This window comes from Tachyglossus aculeatus, chromosome 6, assembly GCF_015852505.1.
Source record: "Tachyglossus aculeatus isolate mTacAcu1 chromosome 6, mTacAcu1.pri, whole genome shotgun sequence".
NCBI classification, from domain to species: domain Eukaryota; kingdom Metazoa; phylum Chordata; class Mammalia; order Monotremata; family Tachyglossidae; genus Tachyglossus; species Tachyglossus aculeatus.
In genome coordinates, this window is record NC_052071.1 from 58797924 (window position 1) to 58822300 (window position 24377).

A 24377-nucleotide genomic window follows, 5' to 3' on the forward strand; every position below is an offset into this window, starting at 1 on the left:
TTAACAAAATAAAATAGAATAGAATAAGTACAAATAAAATAAATAGAATGGCTCCCTGTCTAGAAGGGGGAGACCGACAACAAAACCATCAGGATAAAGAGAATCACAGCTATTCATTCATTCAGTCAGTCGTATTTATTGAGTGCTTCATTCATTCAATCATATTTATTGAGCGCTCACTGTTGGCAACATATAGAGACGGTCCCTACCCAACAGTGGGCTCACAGTCTATTAAGCGCTTACTATGTGCAAAGCATTATTCACTGAGTCCTTACTGGGTGCAGAGCTCTGTACTGAGTGCTTGGGAGAGTAGAGAAGCAGCAGGGCTCAGTGGAAAGAGCCTGGGCTTTGGAGACAGAGGTCATGGGTTCAAATCCCGGCTCCACCAATTGTCAGCTGTGTGACTTTGGGCAAGTCACTTAACTCCAGCGCTTAGAACAGTGCTTTACACATGGTAAGGGCTTAATAAATATCATTATTATTATTCTCTGGGCCTCAGTTACCTCATCTGTAAAATGGGGATTAAGACTGTGAGCCTCCCGTGGTACAACCTGATCACCTTGTAACCTTCCCAGCGCTTAGAACAGTGAGTTGCACATAGCAAGCGCTTATAAATGCCATTATTATTATTATTATAATTATAAGATAACAATAAATAGACAGGTTCCCTACCCACGGTGATCTGACAGTCTCAAGGGAGAGACATCCCCCCACAGGGCGGCCCCCCAGAAACAGTGAGTTGCACATAGTAAGCGCTTAATACATGCCTTATTATTATTATTATTATTACAAGATAATAGAGAGGTTCCCTGCCCACAGTGAGCTTACAGTCTAGAGGAAGAGAGAGACACCCCCCCACAGGGTGGCCCCCCAGAAACAGTGAGTTGCACATAGTAAGCACTTAATAAATGCCATTATTATTATTATTATTATTATTATTATTATTATTATTATTACAAGATAACAATAGACAGGTTCCCTGCCCACAGTGAGCTTACAGTCTAGAGGGAGAGAGAGACACCCCCCCACAGGGCGGCCCCCCAGAAACAGTGAGTTGCACATAGTAAGCGCTTAATAAATGCCATTATTATTATTATTATTACAAGATAACAATAGACAGGTTCCCTGTCCACAGTGAGGTTACAGTCTAGAGGGAGAGACACCCCCCCACAGGGCAGCCCCCCAGAGTCCCCTTCTCGGGGAATCAATCAATCAATCAATCATTTATTGAGCGCTTACTGTGTGCAGAGCACTGTACTAAGCGCTTGGGAAGTACAAGTTGGCAACATCTAGAGACGGTCCCTACCCAACAGTGGGCTCACAGTCTAAATCCCCGGGGAACAGCAGGGTCTGAAAATCTCCCAACTCCCACTCTTCGGGAAAGGGGGATGATCTCGGCTTTGGAATCGTTCAGGCGATCCCTCCGGTTGACTCCAAGGAGCAGCCTGGAAAACTCAGTTGGAAAACGCAGTACATTCCTCATCCCCATCCCTGTATATATGTATATATGTCTGTACAGATTTATTACTTTATTTATTTATTTTACTTGTACATATCTATTCTATTTATTTTATTTTGTTAGTATGTTTGGTTTTGTTCTCTGTCTCCCCCTTTTAGACTGTGAGCCCACTGTTGGGTAGGGACTGTCTCTGTATGTTGCCAACTTGTACTTCCCAAGCGCTTAGTACAGTGCTCTGCACACAGTAAGCGCTCAATAAATACGATTGATTGATTCCTCTTACAGCCCAGCCGGTACACTTCATGGCCCACATCCTACCCCTGGTCTGGCATCCCCTCCTTCCTCCTCTCCAACAGACAATTACTCTCAATCAATCAATCGTATTTATTGAGCACTTACTGTGTGCAGAGCACTGTACTAAGCGCTTGGGAAGTACAAGTTGGCAACATCTAGAGACGGTCCCTACCCAACAGTGGGCTCATAGTCTAAAAGGGGGAGACAGAACAAAACCAAACATACTAACAAAGTAAAATAAATAGAATAGATATGTACAAGTAAAATAAATAAATAGAGTAATAAATATGTACAAACATATATACATATCTACATCTATATCTCCCCCACTTCAAAGTCTTACTGAGGGCACACTTCCTCCAAGAAGCCTTCCCCGATTTTCCTCTTCTCCCACTCCCTTCTGCGTCTCCCTGACTTTCCCCCTTTGTTCTTCTAGACTGTGAGCCCACCGTTGGGTAGGGACCATCTCTAGATGTTGCCAACTTGGACTTCCCAAGCGCTTAGTACAGTGCTCTGCACGCAGTAAGCGCTCAATAAATACGATTGAATGAATGAATGTTCTTCCCCCCTCCCAGCCCCACACCACTTATGTACAGATCTGTAACTTATTTATTTGTATTGATGTCTGTCTTTGATTCATGACTTTCCTTCCATCTCTGTTGTTCAGTGCTCTGCACACAGTAGACTCCCAGTAATAATAATAATAATAAGGATGGCATTTATTAATAATAATAATGTTGGTATTTCTTAAGCGCTTACTATGTGCAAAGCACTGTCCTAAGCGCTGGGGTAGATACAAGGTAACCAGGTTGTCCCTCGAGGGGCTCACAGTCTTCATCCCCGTTTTACAGATGAGGGAACTGAGGCCCAGAGAAGTGAAGTGACTTCCCCAAAGTCACACAGCTGATAATTGGCAGAGCTGGGATTTGAACCCAGGACCTCTGGCTCCAAAGCCCGGGCTCTTTCCACTGAGCCCCGCTGCTTCTCAGTGCACTGCACACAGTAGGCACTCAATACAGCACTCTGCACGTGTCCAGTGAAGCGCTTCCATTCACAGGGGCACCTAGTATAGCATTTCACAGACAAAGTTGCTATCAAGTAGTCTGTCCAGAGCAAGTGCTCAGTACAGTGCTCTACTCACCAAAGACATCCAGTGCAGTCCCCTACATACAGTACACATTCAATACATACTTTTGGCTTGGTCCATTAAAAATGCAGTTTTCCCTTTTTTAATAGACGTGGTATTTGATAAGCGCTTACTCTGTGTCAAACACTGTTCTAAGCGCTGGAGCAGGCACGAGTGAATTAGATGGGACACAGTCCCTGTCCCACAAAGCGCTTACAGTCAAAGAGGGATAACAGGTATTGATCTCCATTTTACAGTTGAGGAAACTGAGGCACAGAGAAGTTAAGTCCCTTCACCAAGATCACACAGCAAGCAATCGGCTGAGGCAGGATTAGAACCAAGGGCCTCTGCCTCCCAACACTATGCTCTTTCCAATGATACCGCTTCTGAAGCAGCATGGCTCAGTGGATAGAGCCCGGGCTTTGGAGTCAGAGGTCATGGGTTCACACCCCGACTCTGCCAATTGTCAGCTGTCTGACTTTGGGCAAGTCACTTAATTTCTCTGTGCCTCAGTTCCCTCATCTGTAAAATGGGGATGAAGACTGTGAGCCCCAAGTGGGACAACCGGATCATCTTGTAACCTCCCCAGCGCTTAGAACAGTGCTTTGCACATAGTAAACGCTTAATAAACGCCATTATTATTATGTGAGCCCCAACTGGGACAACCTGATCACCATGTAACCTCCCCAGCGCTTAGAACAGTGCTTTGCACATAGTAAGTGCTTAATAAATGCCATTATTATTATGTGAGCCCCTAGTGGAGCAACCTGATCACCTTGTAACCTCCCCAGCGCTTAGAACAGTGCTTTGCACATAGTAAGTGCTTAATAAATGCCATTATTATTATTATGTGAGCCCCGAGTGGGACAACCCCATCACCTTGTAACCTCCCCAACGCTTAGAACAGTGCTTCGCACATAGTAAGCACTTAATAAATGCCATTATTATTATGTGAACCCAAACTGGGACAACCTGATGACCTTGTAACCTCCCCAGCGCTTAGAACAGTGCTTTGCACATAGTAAGCGCTTAATAAATGCCATTATTATTATGTGAGCCCCTAGTGGAGCAACCTGATCACCTTGTAACCTCCCCAGCGCTTAGAACAGTGCTTTGCACATAGTAAGTGCTTAATAAATGCCATTATTATTATTATGTGAGCCCCTAGTGGGACAACCTGATCACCCTGTAACCTCCCCAGCGCTTAGAACAGTGCTTTGCCCATAGTAAGTGCTTAATAAATGCCATCATTATTATTAGTATTCCTTTCTTCATGTGCTGCTGCTCTTCCCACCTCCCTGGTCCCCTCTATTTCTTTCTGTTTTCACACCTGGACCATCTCCGTGCTCCCCCTCCCCACCCCCCACGGTCCCCCTCGTGAGTAGTAATAATAATAATGACGATATTTGTTAAGCGCTTACTATGTGCAAAGCACTGGGGAGGCTACAAGGTGATCAGGTTGTCCCACAGGGGGCTCACAGTTTTAATCCCCATTTTAGAGATGAGGGAACTGAGGTCTAGAGAAGTGACTTGCCCAAAGTCACACAGCTGACAGGTGGCAGAGCTGTGCTATGAACACATGAACTTGTACTTCCCAAGCGCTTAGTACAGCGCTCTGCACACAGTAAGCGCTCAAACCTGATTATTTTGAACCTATCCCACTGCTTAGTGCAGTGCTTGGCTTGTAGTAAGCCCTTCACAAATACCATAATACTAATATTGATAAAATAATATTATTATTATAGTTATTATTCTTCAGCCTTTTGAAACTGTTCTATTTATTCTGATGGTATTGACACCTGTCTACTTGTTTTGTTTTGTTGTCTGTCTCCCCCTTCTAGACTGTGAGCCCGCTGTTGGGTAGGGACCGTCTCTTTATGTTGCCAGCTTGTACTTTCCAAGTGCTTAGTCCAGTGCTCTGCACACAGTAAGCGCTCAATAAGTATGATTGAATGAATAAATAAATACGATTGAATGAATGAATGAATGAATGACTCCAAAGCCTGGGCTCTTTCCACTGAGCCACACTGCTTCTCCACCACCGACGGGACGCCCCGGCTGTGTCCCTGGATTGGGCCCGGGCCTGCGGCTAATCCGCTCGGCCTTCTGGGCCACCACTGGGAACCGGGCCAGCTCCTCCCTAGCTTTCTGAAGCCAGTAATTAAATTCATTAAATTAATCTGCAGGGGAGAAAACACCTGTTGGTTTGGAGGGCGGGTCCCCCACAAGTTTCCCAGGTCGGGGAGAAAGCCCACACCAGAAGCGTGTCCTAGGCGTGGGTGACCAGAGGACATCAGGTGGTCTCGGCCGGGGTGGTTCCCCCTTCCATCACGGCCAAACTTGGTCCTTCTTGGGGCACCCAGTGATTTGGGTGTGATTTTTAGACTGTGAGCCCACTGTTGGGTAGGGACTATCTCCGTATGTTGCCAACTTGTACTTCCCAAGCGCTTAGTACAGTGCCCTGCACACAGTAAGCATTCAATAAATACAATTGATGATTGATTTAATAATTATGGTATTTTTTAAGCGCTTACTACGTGCCAAGCATTGTTCTAAGATTAGGCAAGTCACTTCTCGGGGCCTCAGTCCCTCCTTCTGTAAAATGAGGATGAAGCCTGCGAGCCCCATGTGGGACATGGATTGGGTCCAAATGATTGGCTTGAATTCATTCATTCATTCAGTCGTATTTATTGAGCACTTACTGTGTGCAGAGCAGTGTACTAAGCGCTTGGGAAGTACAAGTTGGCAACGTATAGAGACAGTCCCTACCTAAAACGGGCTCACAGTCTAGAAGGGGGAGGCAGGCGACAAAACAAAACATGTGGACAGGTGTCAAGTCGTCAGAATAAATAGAAGTAAAGCTAGATGCACAGCATTAACAAAATTAATAGAATAGTAAATATGTACAACTAAAATAGAAATCTGTACAAACATATATACAGGTGCTGTGGGGAGGGGAAGGAGGTACGGTGGGGGGATGGGAAGGGGGAGAGGGAAGTGGGGGCTCAGTGTGGGAAGGCCTTCTGGAGGAGGTGAGCTCTCAGGAGGGCTTTGAAGGGAGGACGAGAGCTAACGTGGCGGATGTGCGGAGGGAAGGGCATTCATTCGTTCATTCAATCGTATTGAGCGCTTACTGTGTGCAGAGCACTGTACTAAGCGCTTGGGAAGTACAAGTTGGCAACATATAGAGATGGTCCCTACCCAACAGTGGACTCACAGTCATTCTAGGCCAGGGGGAGGACGTGGGCTGGGGGTCGATGGCGGGACAGGCGAGAACGAGGCCCAGGGAGGAGGTGAGCGGCGGCAGAGGAGCGGAGGGTGCGGGCTGGGCTGGAGAAGGACAGAAGGGAGGTGAGGTAGGAGGGGGCGAGCGGATGGACAGCCTTGAAGCCAAGGGTGAGGAGTTTTTGCCTGATGCGTAGGTTGACTGGTAGCCACTGGAGATTTTTGAGGAGGGGAGTAACATGCCCAGAGCGTTTCTGCACAAAGACGACCTGGGCAGCGGTGTGAATTATGGATTGAAGTGGTGAGAGGCAGGAGGATGGGAGATCGGAGAGGAGGCTGATGCAGTCATCCAGTCAGGATAGGATGAGAGACTGAACCAGCAAGGAGAGGAAAGGGCGGATCTTGGCGATGTTATGGAGGTGAGACTGGCAGGTTTTGGTGACGGATTGGATGTGAGGGGTGAACGAGAGAGCAGAGTCGAGGATGACACCACTTAGTACAGTGCCTGGCACGTAGTAAGCACCTAACAAATATCACAATTATCAGTCAGGGGAGACAAGCGGAATAATTCCAGGTGAGGGGAGCGGGAGGAAAACCACACTTCAGCAATGGAGTGGAAGGGATACAGCCCCCTTCTAGACTGTGAGCCCATTGTTGGGTAGGGATTGTCTCTATCTGTTGCCTGTATATATGTATATATGTTTGTACGTATTTCTTACTCTATTTTATTTGTACACATTTATTCTATTTATTTTATTTTGTTAATATGTTTCGTTCTGTTCTCTGTCTCCCCCTTCTAGACTGTGAGCCCACTGTTGGGTAGGGACCGTCTCTCTATGTTGCCAACTTGGACTTCCCAAGCGCTTAGTACAGTGCTCTGCACACAGTAAGCGCTCAATAAATACGATTGAATCAATGAACGAATGTTGCCGAAATGTACTTTCCAAGCGCTTAGTACAGTGCTCTGCACACAGTAAGCGCTCAATAAATATGAATGAATGAATGTTGCCGAAATGTACTTTCCAAGTGGTTAGTACAGTGCTCTGCACACAGTAAGTGCTCGACAAATACGATTGAATGAATGCCAATATGAAACGTTAGGAAGACGTAGAGGAAGACAAAGGCAGAGCCCCTGCCCTTGAGGGGCTTACAATCAACTAGCGAGCGTGTTGGCACTGAACTTTGGCTGCTGGGAAGCCCTCTCCCGCCCTGATCCCAACCTTTGATGTCTCTGCAGGACATGTTCCTCAGAGGGGCCAATTTCATCCCCGGAAACAATGTCATCTACGAAAAGACCATCAGGAAAGTCGAGAAGCTGAATCCTGAGGTAAGTCACTTGAGTGACGAGGGAGTTGGAAATGATTGTGGGGAAACAGAAACATCCCCCAGCCTGGCAGCCTGTTCTCTACTTGACTGATGGGGTGACAAGATGGAAAATCCCCAGCCTGCAGCTCTGGAACCAAGCAATTATTAGTATTTATTGAGTGCTTACTATATATCCAGCACCGAAGTAAGCACTAGTGGACACTTCACTAGGGTGGGTAGAAAGGAGCCCACGTGGGACAACCTGATTACCTCGTTTCTACCCCAGCGCCTAGAACAGTGTTTGGCACATAGGAAGCGCTTAACAAATACTATTATTATTATTATTATTATTATTATTAAAGGATCCCTTTCTCTTAAGGAACTCACAGTGCAGAGCACTGGACTGTTTGGGAGAAGAGCACCATAATAGTCATGATATTTATTAAATGTTTATTCTGTGCACTGTACTCCCCTCTAATAATAATAATGATGGCATTTGTTAAGTGTTTACTATGGGCCAAGCACTGTTCTAAGGGCTGGGGGGAGATACAAGGTAATCACGTTGTCCCACGTGGAGCTCACAATCTCAATCTCCATTTTCCAGATGAGGGAACTGAGGCACAGAGAAGTTAAGTGACTTGCTTAAAGTCACAGAGTAGACAAGTGGCGGAGGCGGGATTAGAACCCACGACCTCTGACTCCCCAAGCCAGTGGTCTTGCCACTATGTGCAAATCACTGTTCTAAGTGCTGGGGTAGATCAGGGTGTCCCAAGTAGGGCTCAAATTCATCCCCATTTTACAGATGAGGGAACTGAGACCCAGTGAATTTAAGTGACAACTTAAAGTCACACAGTTGACAAGTGGCAGAAGTGGAATTAGAACCCATGACCTTTGACTCCCAATCCCAGGCTTTTTCCACTAAGCCACGCTTGTGGGCAGGGGATGTTACTGTTTATTGTTGTATCGTACTTTCCCAAGTGCTTAGTACAGTGCTCTGCACACAGTAAGAGCTGGATAGGACTGAGCCCTCTCCTTCCTCTCCCCCTCTTTCCCCTCTCCATCCCCCCCAACCTTACCTCCTTCCCCTCCCCACAGCACCTGTATATATGTATATATGTTTGTATGGATTTATTACTCTATTTTATTTGTACATATTTATTCTATTTATTTTATTTTGTTAATACATTTTGTTCTCTGCCTCCCCCTTCTAGACTGTGAGCCCGCTGTTGGGCAGGGCCCGTCTGTCTATGTTGCCAACTTGGACTTCCCAAGCGCTTAGTACAGCGCTCTGCACACAGTAAACGCTCACTAAAAACTACGATTGCATGAATAAACACGATTGAATGAATAAATTGAGCAAAGCACTGGGAGAGGAGGTCTCCGACCACAGGGTCCGACAGAAGACAGGCCTGGCTTTGCGGGGCCGGGGCCGGTCTCTGGCCAGCAACACACCCACAGCTCGGTTCCTTTTTGCCGTGACAGCGTTGGGTCAATCAATCAATCAATCAATTGTATTTATTGAGCGCTTACTGTGTGCAGAGCACTGTACTAAGCGCTTGGGAAGTACAAGTTGGCAACATATAGAGACAGTCCCTACCCAACAGTGGGTTGGGTCGGAACAGGGAGGGACACCCAGGGCTTGTCGGGGCTCCTCCTCGTTGGCATCACCCACTGGGCGCCTCCCTGCCTCATTCCCCAGAGGCCCCCACACCAAAGAAAGCCTCAGATCGAGACCTGTGATAGACTCCTCCCTATACTGCCTTCTCAAGTGGAACCAAAATTTGGAGAAGCTTTCGTTTCTCATCTCTCTGGGGTTCCTGCTTCTCTAAACTGTTATTTCTCGCTTATCAATAAATCAATCAATCATCATCATCATCATCATAGTAAGCGCTTAACAAATACCATCACTGACTCACTCAATTGTATTTATTGAGCGCTTACTATGTGCAGAGCACTGTACTAAGCGCTTGGGAAGTACAAGTTCATTTATTCAATCGTACTTATTGGACGCTTACTGTGTGCACAGCACTGTACTAAGCGCTTGGGAAGTACAAGTCGGCAACACATAGAGACAGTCCCTACCCAACAGTGGGCTCACAGTCTAGAAGGGGGAGACAGAGAACAAAACCAAACATACTAACAAAATAAAATAAATAGAATAGATAGGTACAAGTAAGATAAATAGAGTAATAAATATGTACAAACATATATACATATATACAGGTGCTGTGGGGAAGGGAAGGAGGTAAGATGAGGGGGATAGAGGGGGGACAAGGGGGAGAGGAAGGAGGGGGCTCAGTCTGGGAAGGCCTCCTGGAGGAGGTGAGCTCTCAGTAGGGCCTTGACAAAGTGTACGTTTAGGTTACCCAAAGAGTCTGGGAAGATTAAACTAGGAAGCATATTTCAAAATGATGTATATTCACCACAGATTCATTCATTCAATCGTATTTATTGAGCGCTTACTGTGTGCAGAGCACTGGACTAAGTGCTGGGGAAGTCCAAGTTGGCAACATATTCTAGACTGTGAACCCACTGTTGGGTAGGGACTGTCTCTATATGTTGCCAACTTGGACTTCCCAAGCGCTTAGTCCAGTGCTCTGCACACAGTAAGCACTCAATAAATACGATTGAAAGAATGGAAACGGTCCCTACCCAACAATGGGCTCACAGTCTAGAAGGGGGAAACGGACAACAAAACCAAACGTGTGGACAGGTGTCAAGTCGTCAGAATAAATAGAAGTAAAGCTAGATGCACATCATTAACAAAATCAATAGAATAGTAAATATGTACAAGTAAAATAGAGTAATAAATCTGTAATAGAGGAATAAATCTGTATTTATTAATTAATTAACAGATGTTTCCTCTTTGCAAATTTCTGAGTGTGGCAGCAGGAATTGATTCATTTGGCTGGATTTTTTTGAGCAGCTAGATGCTTTATCCAAACACTTAGAACACTGCTTTGCACATAGTAAGCGCTTAGAGAGGCAGCGTGGCTCCGTGGAAAGAGCATGGGCTTTGGAGTCAGAGGTCACGGGTTCAAATCCCAGCTCCGCCCCTTGTCAGCTGCGTGACTTTGGTCAAGTCGCTTCACTTCTCTGCGCCTCAGTTCCCTCATCTGCAAAATGGGGGTGAAGACTGTGAGCCCCCGGTGGGACAACCTGATCACCTTGTAACCTCCCCAGCGCTTAGAACAGTGCTTTGTACATAGTAGGCGCTTAATAAATGCCATTATTATTATTATTGCACATAGTAGGTGCTTAATAAATACCATTATTATTATTATTATTAAATGCCATTATAAAAAAAGTATTTATTGAGCGCTTACTGTGTGCAGAGCACTGTACTTTAGAGAGTGTTTATTCAGTGGTATGTATTGAGAGCTTACCCTGGGTGGGCAGGCTGCCCCTTGGTTTCCTCTTGTCGGATGATGCTTCGACGGGCGAGCTTCTGCCCCGCGTGAGCTAACCGTGGGAGCCATGGGCCCGCCGAGGGTGGGAAGACCTGGCCAGGGCCAGCCAAGACCAATCAATCAATCAATCGTATTTATTGAGCGCTTACTGTGTGCAGAGCACTGTACTAAGCGCTTGGGAAGTCCAAGTTGGCAACATATAGAGACGGTCCCTACCCAACAGTGGGCTCACAGTCAGTTTTTGGTGCGGCCCCTCCCTGTCAAAGGCAGGGCCCGGCGTCCTGGGGAAACTGGGCCCATAATCAGATGGGCCGAGTCCCTGCAGGCCCGGGGCCCCAGGGGCGAAGCCGGGACCCGTAAAGGGATTTGGCTGAGCTGGAAGGAGGTGCAGTGAGTGGGGTGTATTCATTTATTCATTCATTCATTCGTATTTATTGAGCGCTTACTGTGTGCAGAGCACTGGACTAAGTGCTTGGGAATCAATCAATCAATCGTATTTATTGAGCTCTTACTGTGTGCAGAGCACTAGAACAGTGCTCTGCACATAGTAAGTGCTTAACATGCTATCGTTATTATTATTATTATTATTATTATTAAGCGCTTGGGAAGTACAAGTTGGCAACATATAGAGACAGTCTAGAAGGGGGAGACAGACAACAAGGCAAAACATATTAACAAAATAAAATAAATATGTACAAATAAAATAAATGAATTCATTCATTCAATCGTATTTCTTGAGCGTTTACTGTGCGCAGAGCACTGGACGAAGTGCTTGGGAAGTACAAGTTGGCAACATAGACAGTCTAGAAGGGGGAGGCAGACAAAGCAAAACATATTAACAAAATAAAATAAATATGTACAAATTAAATATAAATGAATTCATTCATTCAATCGTATTTATTGAGCGCTTACTGTGTGCAGAGCACTGGACTAAGTGCTTGGGAATCAATCAATCAATCGTATTTACTGAGCGCTTACTGTGGGCAGAGCACTGGACGAAGCGCTTGGGAAGTACAAGTTGGCAACATAGACAGTCTAGAAGGGGGAGGCAGACAAAGCAAAACATATTAACAAAATAAAATAAATATGTACAAATTAAATATAAATGAATTCATTCATTCAATCGTATTTATTGAGCACTTACTGTGTGCAGAGCACTGGACAAAGCGCTTGGGAAGTACAAGTTGGCAACATATAGAGGCAGTCTAGAAGGGGGAGGCAGACAACAAAGCAAAACATATTAACAAAATAAAATAAATATGCACAAATAAAATATAAATGAATTCATTCATTCAATCGTATTTACTGAGCACTTACTGTGTGCAGAGCACTGGACTAAGTGCTTGGGAATCAATCAATCATATTTATGGAGCGCTTACTGTGGGCAGAGCACTGGGCAAAGCGCTTGGGAAGTACAAGTTGGCAACATATAGAGGCAGTCTAGAAGGGGGAGGCAGACAACAAAGCAAAACATATTAACAAAATACAATAAATATGTACAAATAAAATATAAATGAATTCATTCATTCAGTCGCATTTATTGAGCGCTTACTGTGCACAGAGCCCTGGACTAAGTGCGTGGGAATCAATCAATCAATCGTATTTATTGAGCGCTTACTGTGTGCGCTTGGGAAGTACAAGTTGGCAACATATAGAGACTGTCTAGAAGGGGGAGGCAGACAACAAAGCAAAACATATTAACAAAATAAAATAAATATGTACAAATAAACTATAAATGAATTCATTCATTCAGTCGTATTTATTGAGTGCTTACTGTGGGCAGAGCACTGGATGAAGCGCTTGGGAAGTACAAGCTGACAACATATAGAGGCAGTCTAGAAGGGGGAAGCAGACAACAAAGCAAAACATATTAACAAAATAAAATAAACAAATATGTACAAATAAAATATACATAAATTCATTCATTCAATTGTATTTATTGAGCGCTTACTGTGTGCAGACTACTGGACTAAGCGCTTGGGAAGTACAAGTTGGCAACATGTGGAGACAGTCCCTACCCAACAGTGGGCTCACATTCATTCATTCATTCAATTGTATTTATTGAGCACATACTGTGTGCAGAGCACAGTACTAAGCGCTTGGGAAGTACAAGTTGGCAACATGTAGAGACAGTCCCTACCCAACAGTGGGCTCACATTCATTCATTCATTCAATTGTATTTATTGAGCGCTTACTGTGTGCAGAGCACTGTACTAAGTGCTTGGGAAGTATAAGTTGGCAACATATAGAGACAGTCTAGAAGGGGGAGACGGACACAAAACAAAACATATTAACAAAATAAAATAGAATAAATATGTACAAATAAAACAAGTAAATTCATTCATTCAATCATAGTTATTGAGCGCGTACTGTGTGCAGAGCACTTCACTTCTCTGTGCCTCAGTTCCCTCATCTGTAGAATGAGAATTAAGACTGTGAGCCCCACGGGGGACGGCCTGGTTTACCTTGTATCCCCCCCCAGCGCTTAGAACCGTGCTTGGCACATAACAAATATCAAAATGATTGCTTTGCACATAGTAAGCGCTTAACAAATACCAAAATTATTCAGTGCTTAGAACATAGTAAGTGCTTAACAAATACCATCACTCACTCACTCACTCAATTGTATTTATTGAGCGCTTACTGTGTGCAGAGCACTGTACTCAGCGCTTGGGAAGTACAAGTTCATTCATTCAATCGTATTTATTGAGCGCTTACTGTGTGCAGAGCACTGTACTAAGCGCTTGGGAAGTACAAGTTCATTCATTCATTCAATCGTATTTATTGAGTGCTTACTGTGTGCAGAGCACTGTACTCAGCGCTTGGGAAGTACATGTTCATTCATTCATTCAATCGTATTTATTGAGCGCTTACTGTGTGCAGAGCACTGTACTCAGCGCTTGGGAAGTACAAGTTCATTCATTCATTCAATCGTATTTATTGAGCACTTACTGTGTGCAGAGCACTGTACTAAGCACTTGGGAAGTCCAAGTTGGCAACATATAGAGACGGTCCCTACCCAACAGCGGGCTCACAGTCTAGAAGGGGGAGACAGACAACAAAACAAAGCATATTAACAGAATAAAATAAATAGAACAAATATGTACAATAAAATAAATCAATAAATAGAGTAATAAATCCGTACCAACATATATACATATTTTATTTTGTTAGTATGTTTGGTTTTGTTCTCTGTCTCCCCCATTTAGACTGTGAGCCCACTGTTGGGTAGGGACTGTCTCTATATGTTGCCAACTTGGACTTCCCAAGCGCTTAGTACAGTGCCCTGCACACAGTAAGTTCTCAATAAATATGATTGATTGATTACTCTATTTTACTTGTACATATCTATTCTATTTATTTTATTTTGTTAATATGTTTGGTTTTGTTCTCCGTCTCCCCCTTCTAGACTGTGAGCCCACTGTTGGGTAGGGACCGTCTCTATATGTTGCCAACTTGGACTTCCCAAGCGCTTCGTCCAGTGCTCTGCACACAGTAAGCACTCAATAAATATGATTGATGATGATGAGAAGCAGCGTGGCTCAGTGGAAAGAGCCCGGGCTTTGGAGTCAGAGGTCATGGGTTCAAATCCCGGCTCCGCCGATTGTCAGCTGTGTGACTTTGGGCAAGTCACTTCACTTCTCTGTGCCTCAGTTACCTCATCTGTAAAATGGGAATTAAGACTGTGAGCCCCCCGTGGGGCAACCTGAGTACCTTGTAACCTCCCCAGCGCTTAGAACAGTGCTTTGCACATAGTAAGCGCTTAGTAAATGCCATCATCATCATTATTATTATTATTATATATACATACATACATGCATATATAGTCTTATAGACCGTGAGCCCACTGTTGGGTAGGGACTGTCTCTATATGTTGCCAATTTGTACTTCCCAAGCGCTTAGTACAGTGCTCTGCACATAGTAAGCGCTCAATAAATACAATTGATGATATACATATAGAGAGAGAAGCAGCGTGGCTCAGTGGAGTCAGAGGTCATGGGTTCGAATCCCAGCTCCGCCACATGTCTGCTGGGTGATCTGGGGCGAGTCACTTCACTTCTCTGAGCCTCAGTTCCCTCATCTGTAAAACGGGGATGAAGACTGTGAGCCGCACGGGGGACACCGTCATTATTATTATTAAAGAGAATTGATTGATTAGGAGGCCTTCCCTGACTGAGCCCCTTCTTTCCTCTCCCCCTTGTCCCCCTCTCTATCCCCCCCATCTTACCTCCTTCCCTTCCCCACAGCACCTGTATATATGTATATATGTTTGTACATATTTATTACTCTATTTTATTTGTACATATCTATTCTATTTATTTTATTTTGTTAGTATGTTTGGTTTTGTTCTCTGTCTCCCCCTTCTAGACTGTGAGCCCACTGTTGGGTAGGGACTGTCTCTATGTGTTGCCAATTTGTACTTCCCAAGCGCTTAGTACAGTGCTCTGCACATAGTAAGCGCTCAATAAATACGATTGATGATGACGATGATGAATAAATACAATTGATGATATACATATATAGAGAGAAGCAGCGTGGCTCAGTGGAGTCAGAGGTCATGGGTTCGAATCCCAGCTCCGCCACATGTCTGCTGGGTGACCTGGGGCGAGTCACTTCACTTCTCTGAGCCTCAGTTCCCTCATCTGTAAAATGGGGATGAAGACTGTGAGCCCCACGGGGGACACTGTCATTATTATTATTATTAAAGAGAATTGATTGGGCAGGGGGCGGGGGGCCCGAGCTGGGGCTTGGTGGGCGTCCAGGGTCGGGGGGACTGGGAGAGGCGCCCGGCCTCAGACACTAACGGGTCTCGGGGGGTCTTGGGGGTCGGGGTAGGAATGCCACCCCCAGCTCCAGTGCCAGCGTCAGGTGGTCCAGCATTGTGCCCAGGCTCAGCACGGCGCCCAGCACAGTCAAGTCCACCCCGGGAGCAGCTCGGGCTCCGGCCAGGCCGTGATGGAGCTGTGGAGCGACCATCACAGCCACCGCCACCACCAGGTGAGACGTCACGCCCTCCCACCCCCCAACTCCGTGCCCGCAATGCCCACCCTCAAATGGGGTACAGGGGAGAACTCTCAGAGAAGCGGCTACAGCCCGGTGGAAAGAGCACGGACTTGAGAGGCCGAAGTCGTGGGTTCTAATCCCACTTGCCTGCTGGGTGACCTGGGGCAAGTCATCAATCAATCAATCAATCATATTTATTGAGCGCTTACTGGGTGCGGAACACTGTACTAAGCGCTTGGGAAGATACAAGGTTATCAGGTTGTCCCACGTGGGGCTCCCAGTCACTTCACTTCTCTGGGCCTCAATTACCTCATTCATTCAATCGTATTTATTGAGTGCTTACTGTGTGCGGAACACTGTACTAAGCGCTTGGGAAGATACAAGGTTATCAGGTTGTCCCACATGGGGCTCCCAGTCACTTCACTTCTCTGGGCCTCAATTACCTCATTCATTCAATCGTATTTATTGAGCGCTTACTGTGGGCGGAGCACTGTACTAAGCGCTTGGGAAGATACAAGGTTATCAGGTTGTCCCACCTGGGGCTCCCAGTCACTTCACTTCTTTGGGCCTCAATTACCCCATTTATTCAATCGTATTTATTGAGCGCTTATGGTGTGCGGACCACTGTACTAAGCGCTTGGGAAGATACAAGGTTATCAGGTTGTCCCACGTGGGGCTCCCAGTCACTTCACTTCTCTGGGCCTCAATTACCTCATTCATTTAATCGTATTTATTGAGCGCTTACTGTGGGCAGAGCACTGTACTAAGTGCTTGGGAAGATACAAGGTTATCAGGTTGTCCCACATGGGGCTCCCAGTCACTTCACTTCTCTGGGCCTCAATTACCTCATTCATTCAATCGTATTTATTGAGCGCTTACGGTGTGTGGACCACTGTACTAAGCGCTTGGGAAGATACAAGGTTATCAGGTTGTCCCACGTGGGGCTCACAGTCACTTTACTTCTCTGGGCCTCAATTACCTCATCCATTCAATCGTATTTATTGAGCGCTTCCTGTGGGCAGAGCACTGTACTAAGCGCTTGGGAAGTGCAAGTCGGCAACATATAGAGACGGTCCCTACTTGAAGTGGGGATTAAGACTGTGAGCCCCACGTGGGACAACCTGAACACCTTGTATTTTCCCCAGTGCTTAGAACAATGTTTGGCATGGAGTAAGTGCTTAACAAATACCATTATTTTATTATTATTATTATTATTATTATCAGTGAGAGGGAAAGCAGAGAGCAGGGGCTGTAAAGTACATGGCAAGTCACCTCATCATTAGAGAAGCAGCGTGGCTCAGTGGAAAGGACACGGGCTTTGGAGTCAGAGGTCATGGGTTCAAATCCTGGCTCCGCCACTTGTCAGCTGTGTGACTTTGGGCAAGTCACTTCACTTCTCTGAGCCTCAGTTCCCTCATCTGTAAAATGGGGCTGAAGACTGAGCCCACCGTGGGACAAGCTGATCACCTTGTATCCTCCCCGGTACTTAGAACAGTGCGTTGCACATAGTAAGCGCTTAATAATACCATTATTATTATTATTATTATTATTATTATTATCATTCCTCTCCCTTCTGCCCAGAATGTCAGAAAATTAGTGCTGGGAGGTTGATTTTTATTTTGTTGTTATCGTATTCAGTGATTTCTGGGAACAAACTACGTCCAGCCCTCATATACTTATTGCCCCATGAGGTAGCTGGCACACAGTTCTTACCGCTGCAACTGGGGTAAGTGCTCATAATAAAGCTAGGATTTATTTAGCACCCACTATGTGCCAAGCATTATGCAGAGTGGCTCAGTAGAAAGAGCTCAGGCTTTGGAGTCAGAGGTCAAGGGTTCAAATCCCGGCTCCACCAATTGTCAGCTGTGTGACTGTGGGCAAGTCACTTCACTTCTCTGGGCCTCAGTTCCCTCATCTGGAAAATGGGGATGAAGACTGTGAGCCCCCCGTGGGACAACCTGATCGCCTCGTAACCTCCCCAGCGCTTAGAACAGTGCTTTGCACATAGTAAGCACTTAATAATACCATAATAATTATTATTATTATCATTCCTCTCCCTTCTGCCCAGAATGTCAGAAAATTAGTGCTGGTTGATTTTTATTTTGTTGTTATTGTATTCAGTGATTTCTGGGAACAAACTACGTCCAGCCCTCATATACTTATTGCCCCATGAGGTAGCTGGCACACAGTTCTTACCACTGCAACTGGGGTAAGTGTTAATAATAAAGCTAGGATTTATTTAGCACCCACTATGTGCCAAGCATTAAGCAGAGAAGCAGCGTGGCTCAGTAGAAAGAGCCCAGGCTTTGGAGTCAGAGGTCAAGGGTTCAAATCCCAGCTCCACCAATTGTCAGCTGTGTGACTGTGGGCAAGTCACTACACTTCTCTGGGCCTCAGTTCCCTCATCTGGAAAATGGGGATGAAGACTGTGAGCCCCCCGTGGGACAACCTGATCGCCTCGTAACCTCCCCAGCGCTTAGAACAGTGCTTTGCACATAGCGCTTAATAATACCATTATTATTATTATTATTATTATTATTATTATCATCATCATTCCTCTCCCTTCTGCCCAGAATGTCAGAGAATTAGTGCTGGGGAGTTGATTTTTATTTTGTTGTTATCGTATTCAGTGATTTCTGGGAACAAACTACGTCCAGCCCTCATATACTTATTGCCCCATGAGGTAGCTGGCACACAGTTCTTACCGCTGCAACTGGGGTAAGTGTTAATAATAAAGCTAGGATTTATTTAGCACCCACTATGTGCCAAGCATTATGCAGAGTGGCTCAGTAGAAAGAGCACAGGCTTTGGAGTCAGAGGTCAAGGGCTCAAATCCCGGCTCCACCAATTGTCAGCTGTGTGACTGTGGGCAAGTCACTACACTTCTCTGGGCCTCAGTTCCCTCATCTGGAAAATGGGGATGAAGACTGTGAGCCCCCCGTGGGACAATCTAATCGCCTCGTAACCTCCCCAGCGCTTAGAACAGTGCTTTGCACGTAGTAAGCGCTTAATAAATGCCATCATTATTATTATGGTAAGCACCAGGGGCAGATACAAGATAATCAGATCAGACCCAGTCCCTGTCCCACCCGGGGCTCATGGTCTAAGAGGGAGGGAGGGGGAAACTGAGGCCCATAAAGGTTCAGAGACTCACCCAAGGCCTAGAATCGTGCTGGAACTCGAACCTGGGGATACTGGCTCCCACTGGGCCCCCTGGATCTCGGCGCCAATTGATTGACAGCCGAGGCTGAGTGCAGGAAATCCCTGGGGAGTGATTGAGGCAAGTATGGACCATCCTTTGTCCCATACAGTGCTCTGCACACAGTAAGCGCTCAATAAATACCATTGATATTACACATAGTAAGCACTTAACAAATACCATCATCATTATTCCAGTGCTTAGTACAGTGCCTGGCACATAGCACTTACCGAATACCGTAATTATTATTATTATTAATTGTTATTTGCTTGGGGTTCGCCGGAGGAACGATGAGGTACAACCAACCCACCCCGGGGTCACCGGGGCTAGAGCTTTGGAGTCAATCAATCAATTGCATTGACTGAGTGCCTACTGGGTGCAGACCACTGTATTAAGCGCTTGGGAGTACCAGCGCTTAGAACAGTGCTTTGCACATAGTAAGCGCTTAATAAATACCATTATTATTATTATTATCTACCCCAGTGCTTAGAACAGTGCTTGGCACATAGTAAGCACCTAACAAATACCATCATCATTATTCCAGTGCTTAGTACAGTGCCTGGCACATCGCACTTACTGAATACCATAATTATTATTATTAATTGTTATTTGCTTGGGGTTTGCCAGAGGAACGATGAGGTGTACAACAACCCCCGGGTCACCGGGGCTAGAGCTTTTGAGTCAATCAATCAATTGCATTGATTGAGTGCTTACTGTGTGCAGACCACTGTATTAAGCGCTTGGGAGTACCAGTGCTTAGAACAGTGCTTTGCACATAGTGAGCACTTAATATGCGCTTAATAAGCGCTGCTTCACGAAGCAGCGTGGCTCAGTGGCAAGAGCCCGGGCTTTGGAGTCAGAGGTCATGGGTTCGAATCCCGGCTCCGCCAGTTGTCAGCTGTGTGATTTTGGGCAAGTCACTTCATCATCATCATCATCATCATCAATCGTATTTATTGAGCGCTTACTGTGTGCAGAGCACTGTACTAAGCGCTTGGGAAGTACAAATTGGCAACATATAGAGACAGTCCCTACCCAACAGTGGGCTCACAGTCACTTCTCTGGGCCTCAGTTCCCTCATCTGTAAAATGGGGATTAAGACTGTGAGCTCCCAGTGGGACAACCTGATCACCTTGTAACCTCCCCAGCACTTAGAACAGTGCTTTGCACATAGTAAGCGCTTAATAAATGCCATTATTATTATTATTATTAATAAATGTCATTATTATTATTATTATTATTACAATAGAACAGAGTTGATAGACACGTTCCCTGCCCACAACAAGGGCCCTGAAAAAGGAAACCCCGGGTCAAGCGGTGGGATGGGGAGAGTGGTTTGGGCCAGGGGCGTCCGGCCTTCCCCGTGACGGGGGTCCCTCGCCCCCTCGCCCAGGGTACCAGCTTGCAGGACGTTGATTGCGGCCCCGAGAAGCTGGACCCCAAGTATTTTGGGGAGCTGCTTGCCGAGCTGAGCCGCAAGAATACCGACCTGTACCGCTGCCTGTTAGAACACGTGGAGAAAATCGGAGGAAGGTAGGGTCCCCGCGGCCCGGGCCCTGACGCCCTGCTCTCTCACTGATGGGGAAAGGGATAGGGGTGGGAGGGGGGCTCCGCACTTCTGTCCCCCCAACACTGCCAAGCGGGAGGAAGAGGAGGGGATTAGCACCCATTTTACAGAGGGAGATGGGACCCAGAGAGGTTCAGTCACTTGCCTACAGTCACCCAGCAGGCTGGAGGCAGAGTCATTCATCCATTCCGGCTCGGGAGTCGGAGGGTGTGGGCTCTAATCCCAGCTCCGCCACTGATCCGCTGTGCGACTCGGGGCAAGTCACTTGACTTCTCTGCGCCTCAGTGACCTCGTCTGAGACTGTGAGCCCCACGTGGGACCACCTGATTACCTTGCCTCCGCCCCAGCGCTTAGAACAGGGCTCAGCACATAGTAAGTGCTTAACAAGAGAAGCAGCGTGGCTCAGCAGAAAAGAGCCCAGGCTTTGGAGTCAGAGGTCATGGGTTCATATCCCGGCTCCGCCAATTGTCAGCTGTGTGACTTTGGGCAAGTCGCTTCGCTTCTCTGGACCTCAGTTACCTCATCTGTAAAATGGGGGTTAAGACTGTGAGCCCCCGAGGGGCAACCTGATTACCTTGTAACCTTCCCAGCGCTTAGAACAGTGCTTTGCACATAGTAAGCGTTTAAGAAATGCCTTTATTATTATTATTACTCTACAGTGATGGAGCGAGGAACTTTTTCTAACGTCCCTTTGGTTCATTTTTCAGGAAGCAGGAATTCGGCTCGGAGGTAAGGGCTCTCAGAGCGTCCGGGAAGTTGAGAATGGGCGGTGGGTGGGAGCCAGAGGGGGGCTCTTGTACCTCAACACTCCTAGCTGGGGTAGGGGGGTGTTTTGGGCAAGCCTGTCCGTCTATTTTCAACAGTGTAAAGGCAGGGGAGGGAGAAAGGAAACTTCCCTGGGCCGAGACATCCGCGGGTCCGTCCCCCAGGCCCTCGGGCTCGCTCAGGACCCTCGCCCACTGCCCAAGGACCAAAAGGGGGCTGAGAGCCTGCGCAGCTGCCTCTCTTCTCTCTCCACAGACGCAGGACGTCGAGTCGCTGATCCCCAAAGGTCTCTCCGAGTTCACCAAGCAGCAGCTCCGCTACATCCTGCAGGTAGGAGAAGCGGGGGTGCTCCGAGAGGGTTGTCTCGCTAATTCCCTTCAGCGGGGAGCCCGGCCCGGTGGGCTAATAGCCCTGGCAGTGGGGAGACACGAAAAGGGAAGGACTGCGGCCTAGTGGAACCATCACAGGCCTTGGGAGTTTCATTTCGGCTCTGCCACTTCTCTGCTTGGTGACCTTAGCAAGTCATCTAATTAATTAATTAATCAATAATGGCATTTGTTAAGCGCTTACTATGTGCAAAGCACGGTTCTAAGCGCTGGGGGGATACAAGGTGATCAAGTTGTCCCACGCGGGGCTCACAGTCATCATCCCCATTTTACAGATGAGGTAACCGAGGCTCTGAGAAGTTGACTTGCCCACAGTCACACAGCCGACATGTAGCGGAGCCGGGATCCGAACCCACGACCTCCGACTCCAAAGCCCTTGCTCTTTCCATTTAACTTTTCTGTGTCTCAGTTCCCTCACCTGCAAAATGGGAATACAATACCTGTTCTCCCTCTTACTTAGACTGTGAGCCCCACGTATGACTTAATTATATAGTATCTACCCTAGCAATCAATCAATCAATCAATCGTATTGAGCGCTTACTGTGTGCAGAGCACTGTACTAAGCGCTTGGGAAGTACAAGTTGGCAACATAAGGATGTGGGGGCTCCTAGCAACTGGACTCATGCTCTTTCCACTAGGCGACACTGCCTAGTCCAGTGCTCTGCACACAGTAAGCGCTCAATAAATACGATTGAATGAATCATCATCATCATCATCAATCGTATTTATTGAGTGCTTACTGTTTGCAGAGCACTGGACTAAGCGCTTGGGAAGTACAAGTTGGCAACATACAGAGACGGTCCCTACCCAACAGTGGGCTCCCAGTCTAAAAGAAGCAGCGTGGCTCAGTGGAAAGAGCACAGGCTTTGGAGTCAGAGGTCATGGGTTCGAATCCCGGCTCCGCCACATGTCTGCTGTGTGACCTTGGGCAAGTCACTTAACTTCTCTGAGCCTCAGTTACCTCATCTGTAAAATGGGGATTGACTGTGAGCCCCACATGGGACAACCTGATCATCTTGTATCCTCTCCAGCGCTTAGAACAGTGCTTTGCACATAGTAAGCGCTTAACAAATGCCATTATTATTATTATTATTATTATTATTATTATCATTATTATAAAAGGAGGAGACAGAGAACAAAACCAAACATACTAACAAAATAAAATAAATAGAATAGATATGGACAAGTAAAATAAACAAATAAAAAGAGTAATAAATCTGTACAAACATATGTACATATATACAGGTGCTGTGGGGAGGGGAAGGAGGTAAGATGGGGGGATGAGGGGGAGAGGAAGGATGAACTGCCTTCTCTCCGTCCCCTTAGTCAGTGGGAAAGAAGGAGGGCTTCTTGGGCCCTAAGAGGAGCTATGCCCTGTGGGGAGGGGAGTCCTGATGTCTTTTCCTTGAGCAGACTGTCCCAGTTGGCCATTCCTCTCGGTCCCATGGAAAGTTATTCCCCGGATCTCCCAGGAGTCCCAACTTGGGCACTAATCCTCCACGGGACCCAGAGCTGGGCCGGCTCCGGCCTCAGTGGCCTCGGGGGTGGGAACCACGGGCGGCGAGCCTCACCCTCCCCTGCCCTTCGGCCTCCAGATGATAGGGACGTCGGACAAGTCCCACCGGCTGGTCCTGTCCACCTTCAGCAGCCTGCGGGAAGAGCTGGGCCACCTGCAGCACGACCTCACGGTAAGAGGGGCCCTTTCTCTCGCTCGCTCCCTCCCATCCCTTTCCAAGGACAAAATGGGCCGCCCAGGGCCAGGAAAAGGGGTCAGACAAGGTGGCATTGACCCTCGACACACCCAACATCTTCATCCTTGCCGAGGAGTACGCCCGACTCACCAGAGAGTGAAATTTTCCCAGCAGATGCCTTATTGACACTAAATGTGGCTTCTCGTGACATCCTCCTACTGTTTCTGAAACTGGGAATTAGTGTACCATCCATTCGGTCATTCAGTCGTATTTGTTGAGCGCTTACTGTGTGCAGAGCACTGGACTAAGCACTTGGGAAGTCCAAGTTGGCAACATATAGAGACGGTCCCTACCCAACAGTGGGCTTACAGTCTAGAAGAGGGAGACAGTACTACTACTACTACTATCAATCAATCAATCAATCGTATTTATTGAGCGCTTACTATGTGCAGAGCACTGTACTAAGCGCTTGGGAAGTACAAATTGGCAACACATAGAGACAGTCCCTACCCAACAGTGGGCTCACAGCTGCTGCTACTACATTTTTTTTTATAATGGCATTTATTAAGCACTTACTATATGCAAAGCACTGTTCTAAGTGCTGGGGAGGTTACAAGGTGATCAGGTTGTCTCACAGGGGGCTCACAGTCTTGTATCTGCCCCAGCGCTTAGGTACAGTGCCTGGCACTCATTCATTCAATCGTATTTATTGAGCGCTTACTGTGTGCAGAGCACTGGACTAAGAGCTTGGGAAGTCCAAGTTGACAACAGAGAGAGACGGTCCCTACCCAAAAGCGGGCTCACGGTCTAGAAGGGGGAGGCGGAGAACAAAAAGAAACATAGTAACAAAATAAAATAAATAGAATAAACATGTACAAATATAACAGAGTAATAAAAACGTACAAACATATATACAGGTGCTGTGGGGAAGGGAAGGAGGCAAAGC

At 46.6% G+C, this 24377-nt stretch overlaps 1 protein-coding gene across 1 annotated transcript in view; it reads left to right on the forward strand.

Moving 5' to 3' along the window:
* The window catches only part of POF1B (POF1B actin binding protein), a 50520-nt gene that overhangs the window by 11376 nt on the left and 14767 nt on the right, over window positions 1-24377 (forward strand). Inside the window, exons 3-8 of the mRNA XM_038748039.1 lie at window positions 7342-7431; window positions 15656-15817; window positions 20416-20555; window positions 21297-21318; window positions 21610-21684; window positions 23336-23428. Coding sequence (XP_038603967.1) covers window positions 7342-7431; window positions 15656-15817; window positions 20416-20555; window positions 21297-21318; window positions 21610-21684; window positions 23336-23428 — 582 coding nt within the window. The remainder of the gene's footprint in view (window positions 1-7341; window positions 7432-15655; window positions 15818-20415; window positions 20556-21296; window positions 21319-21609; window positions 21685-23335; window positions 23429-24377) is intronic.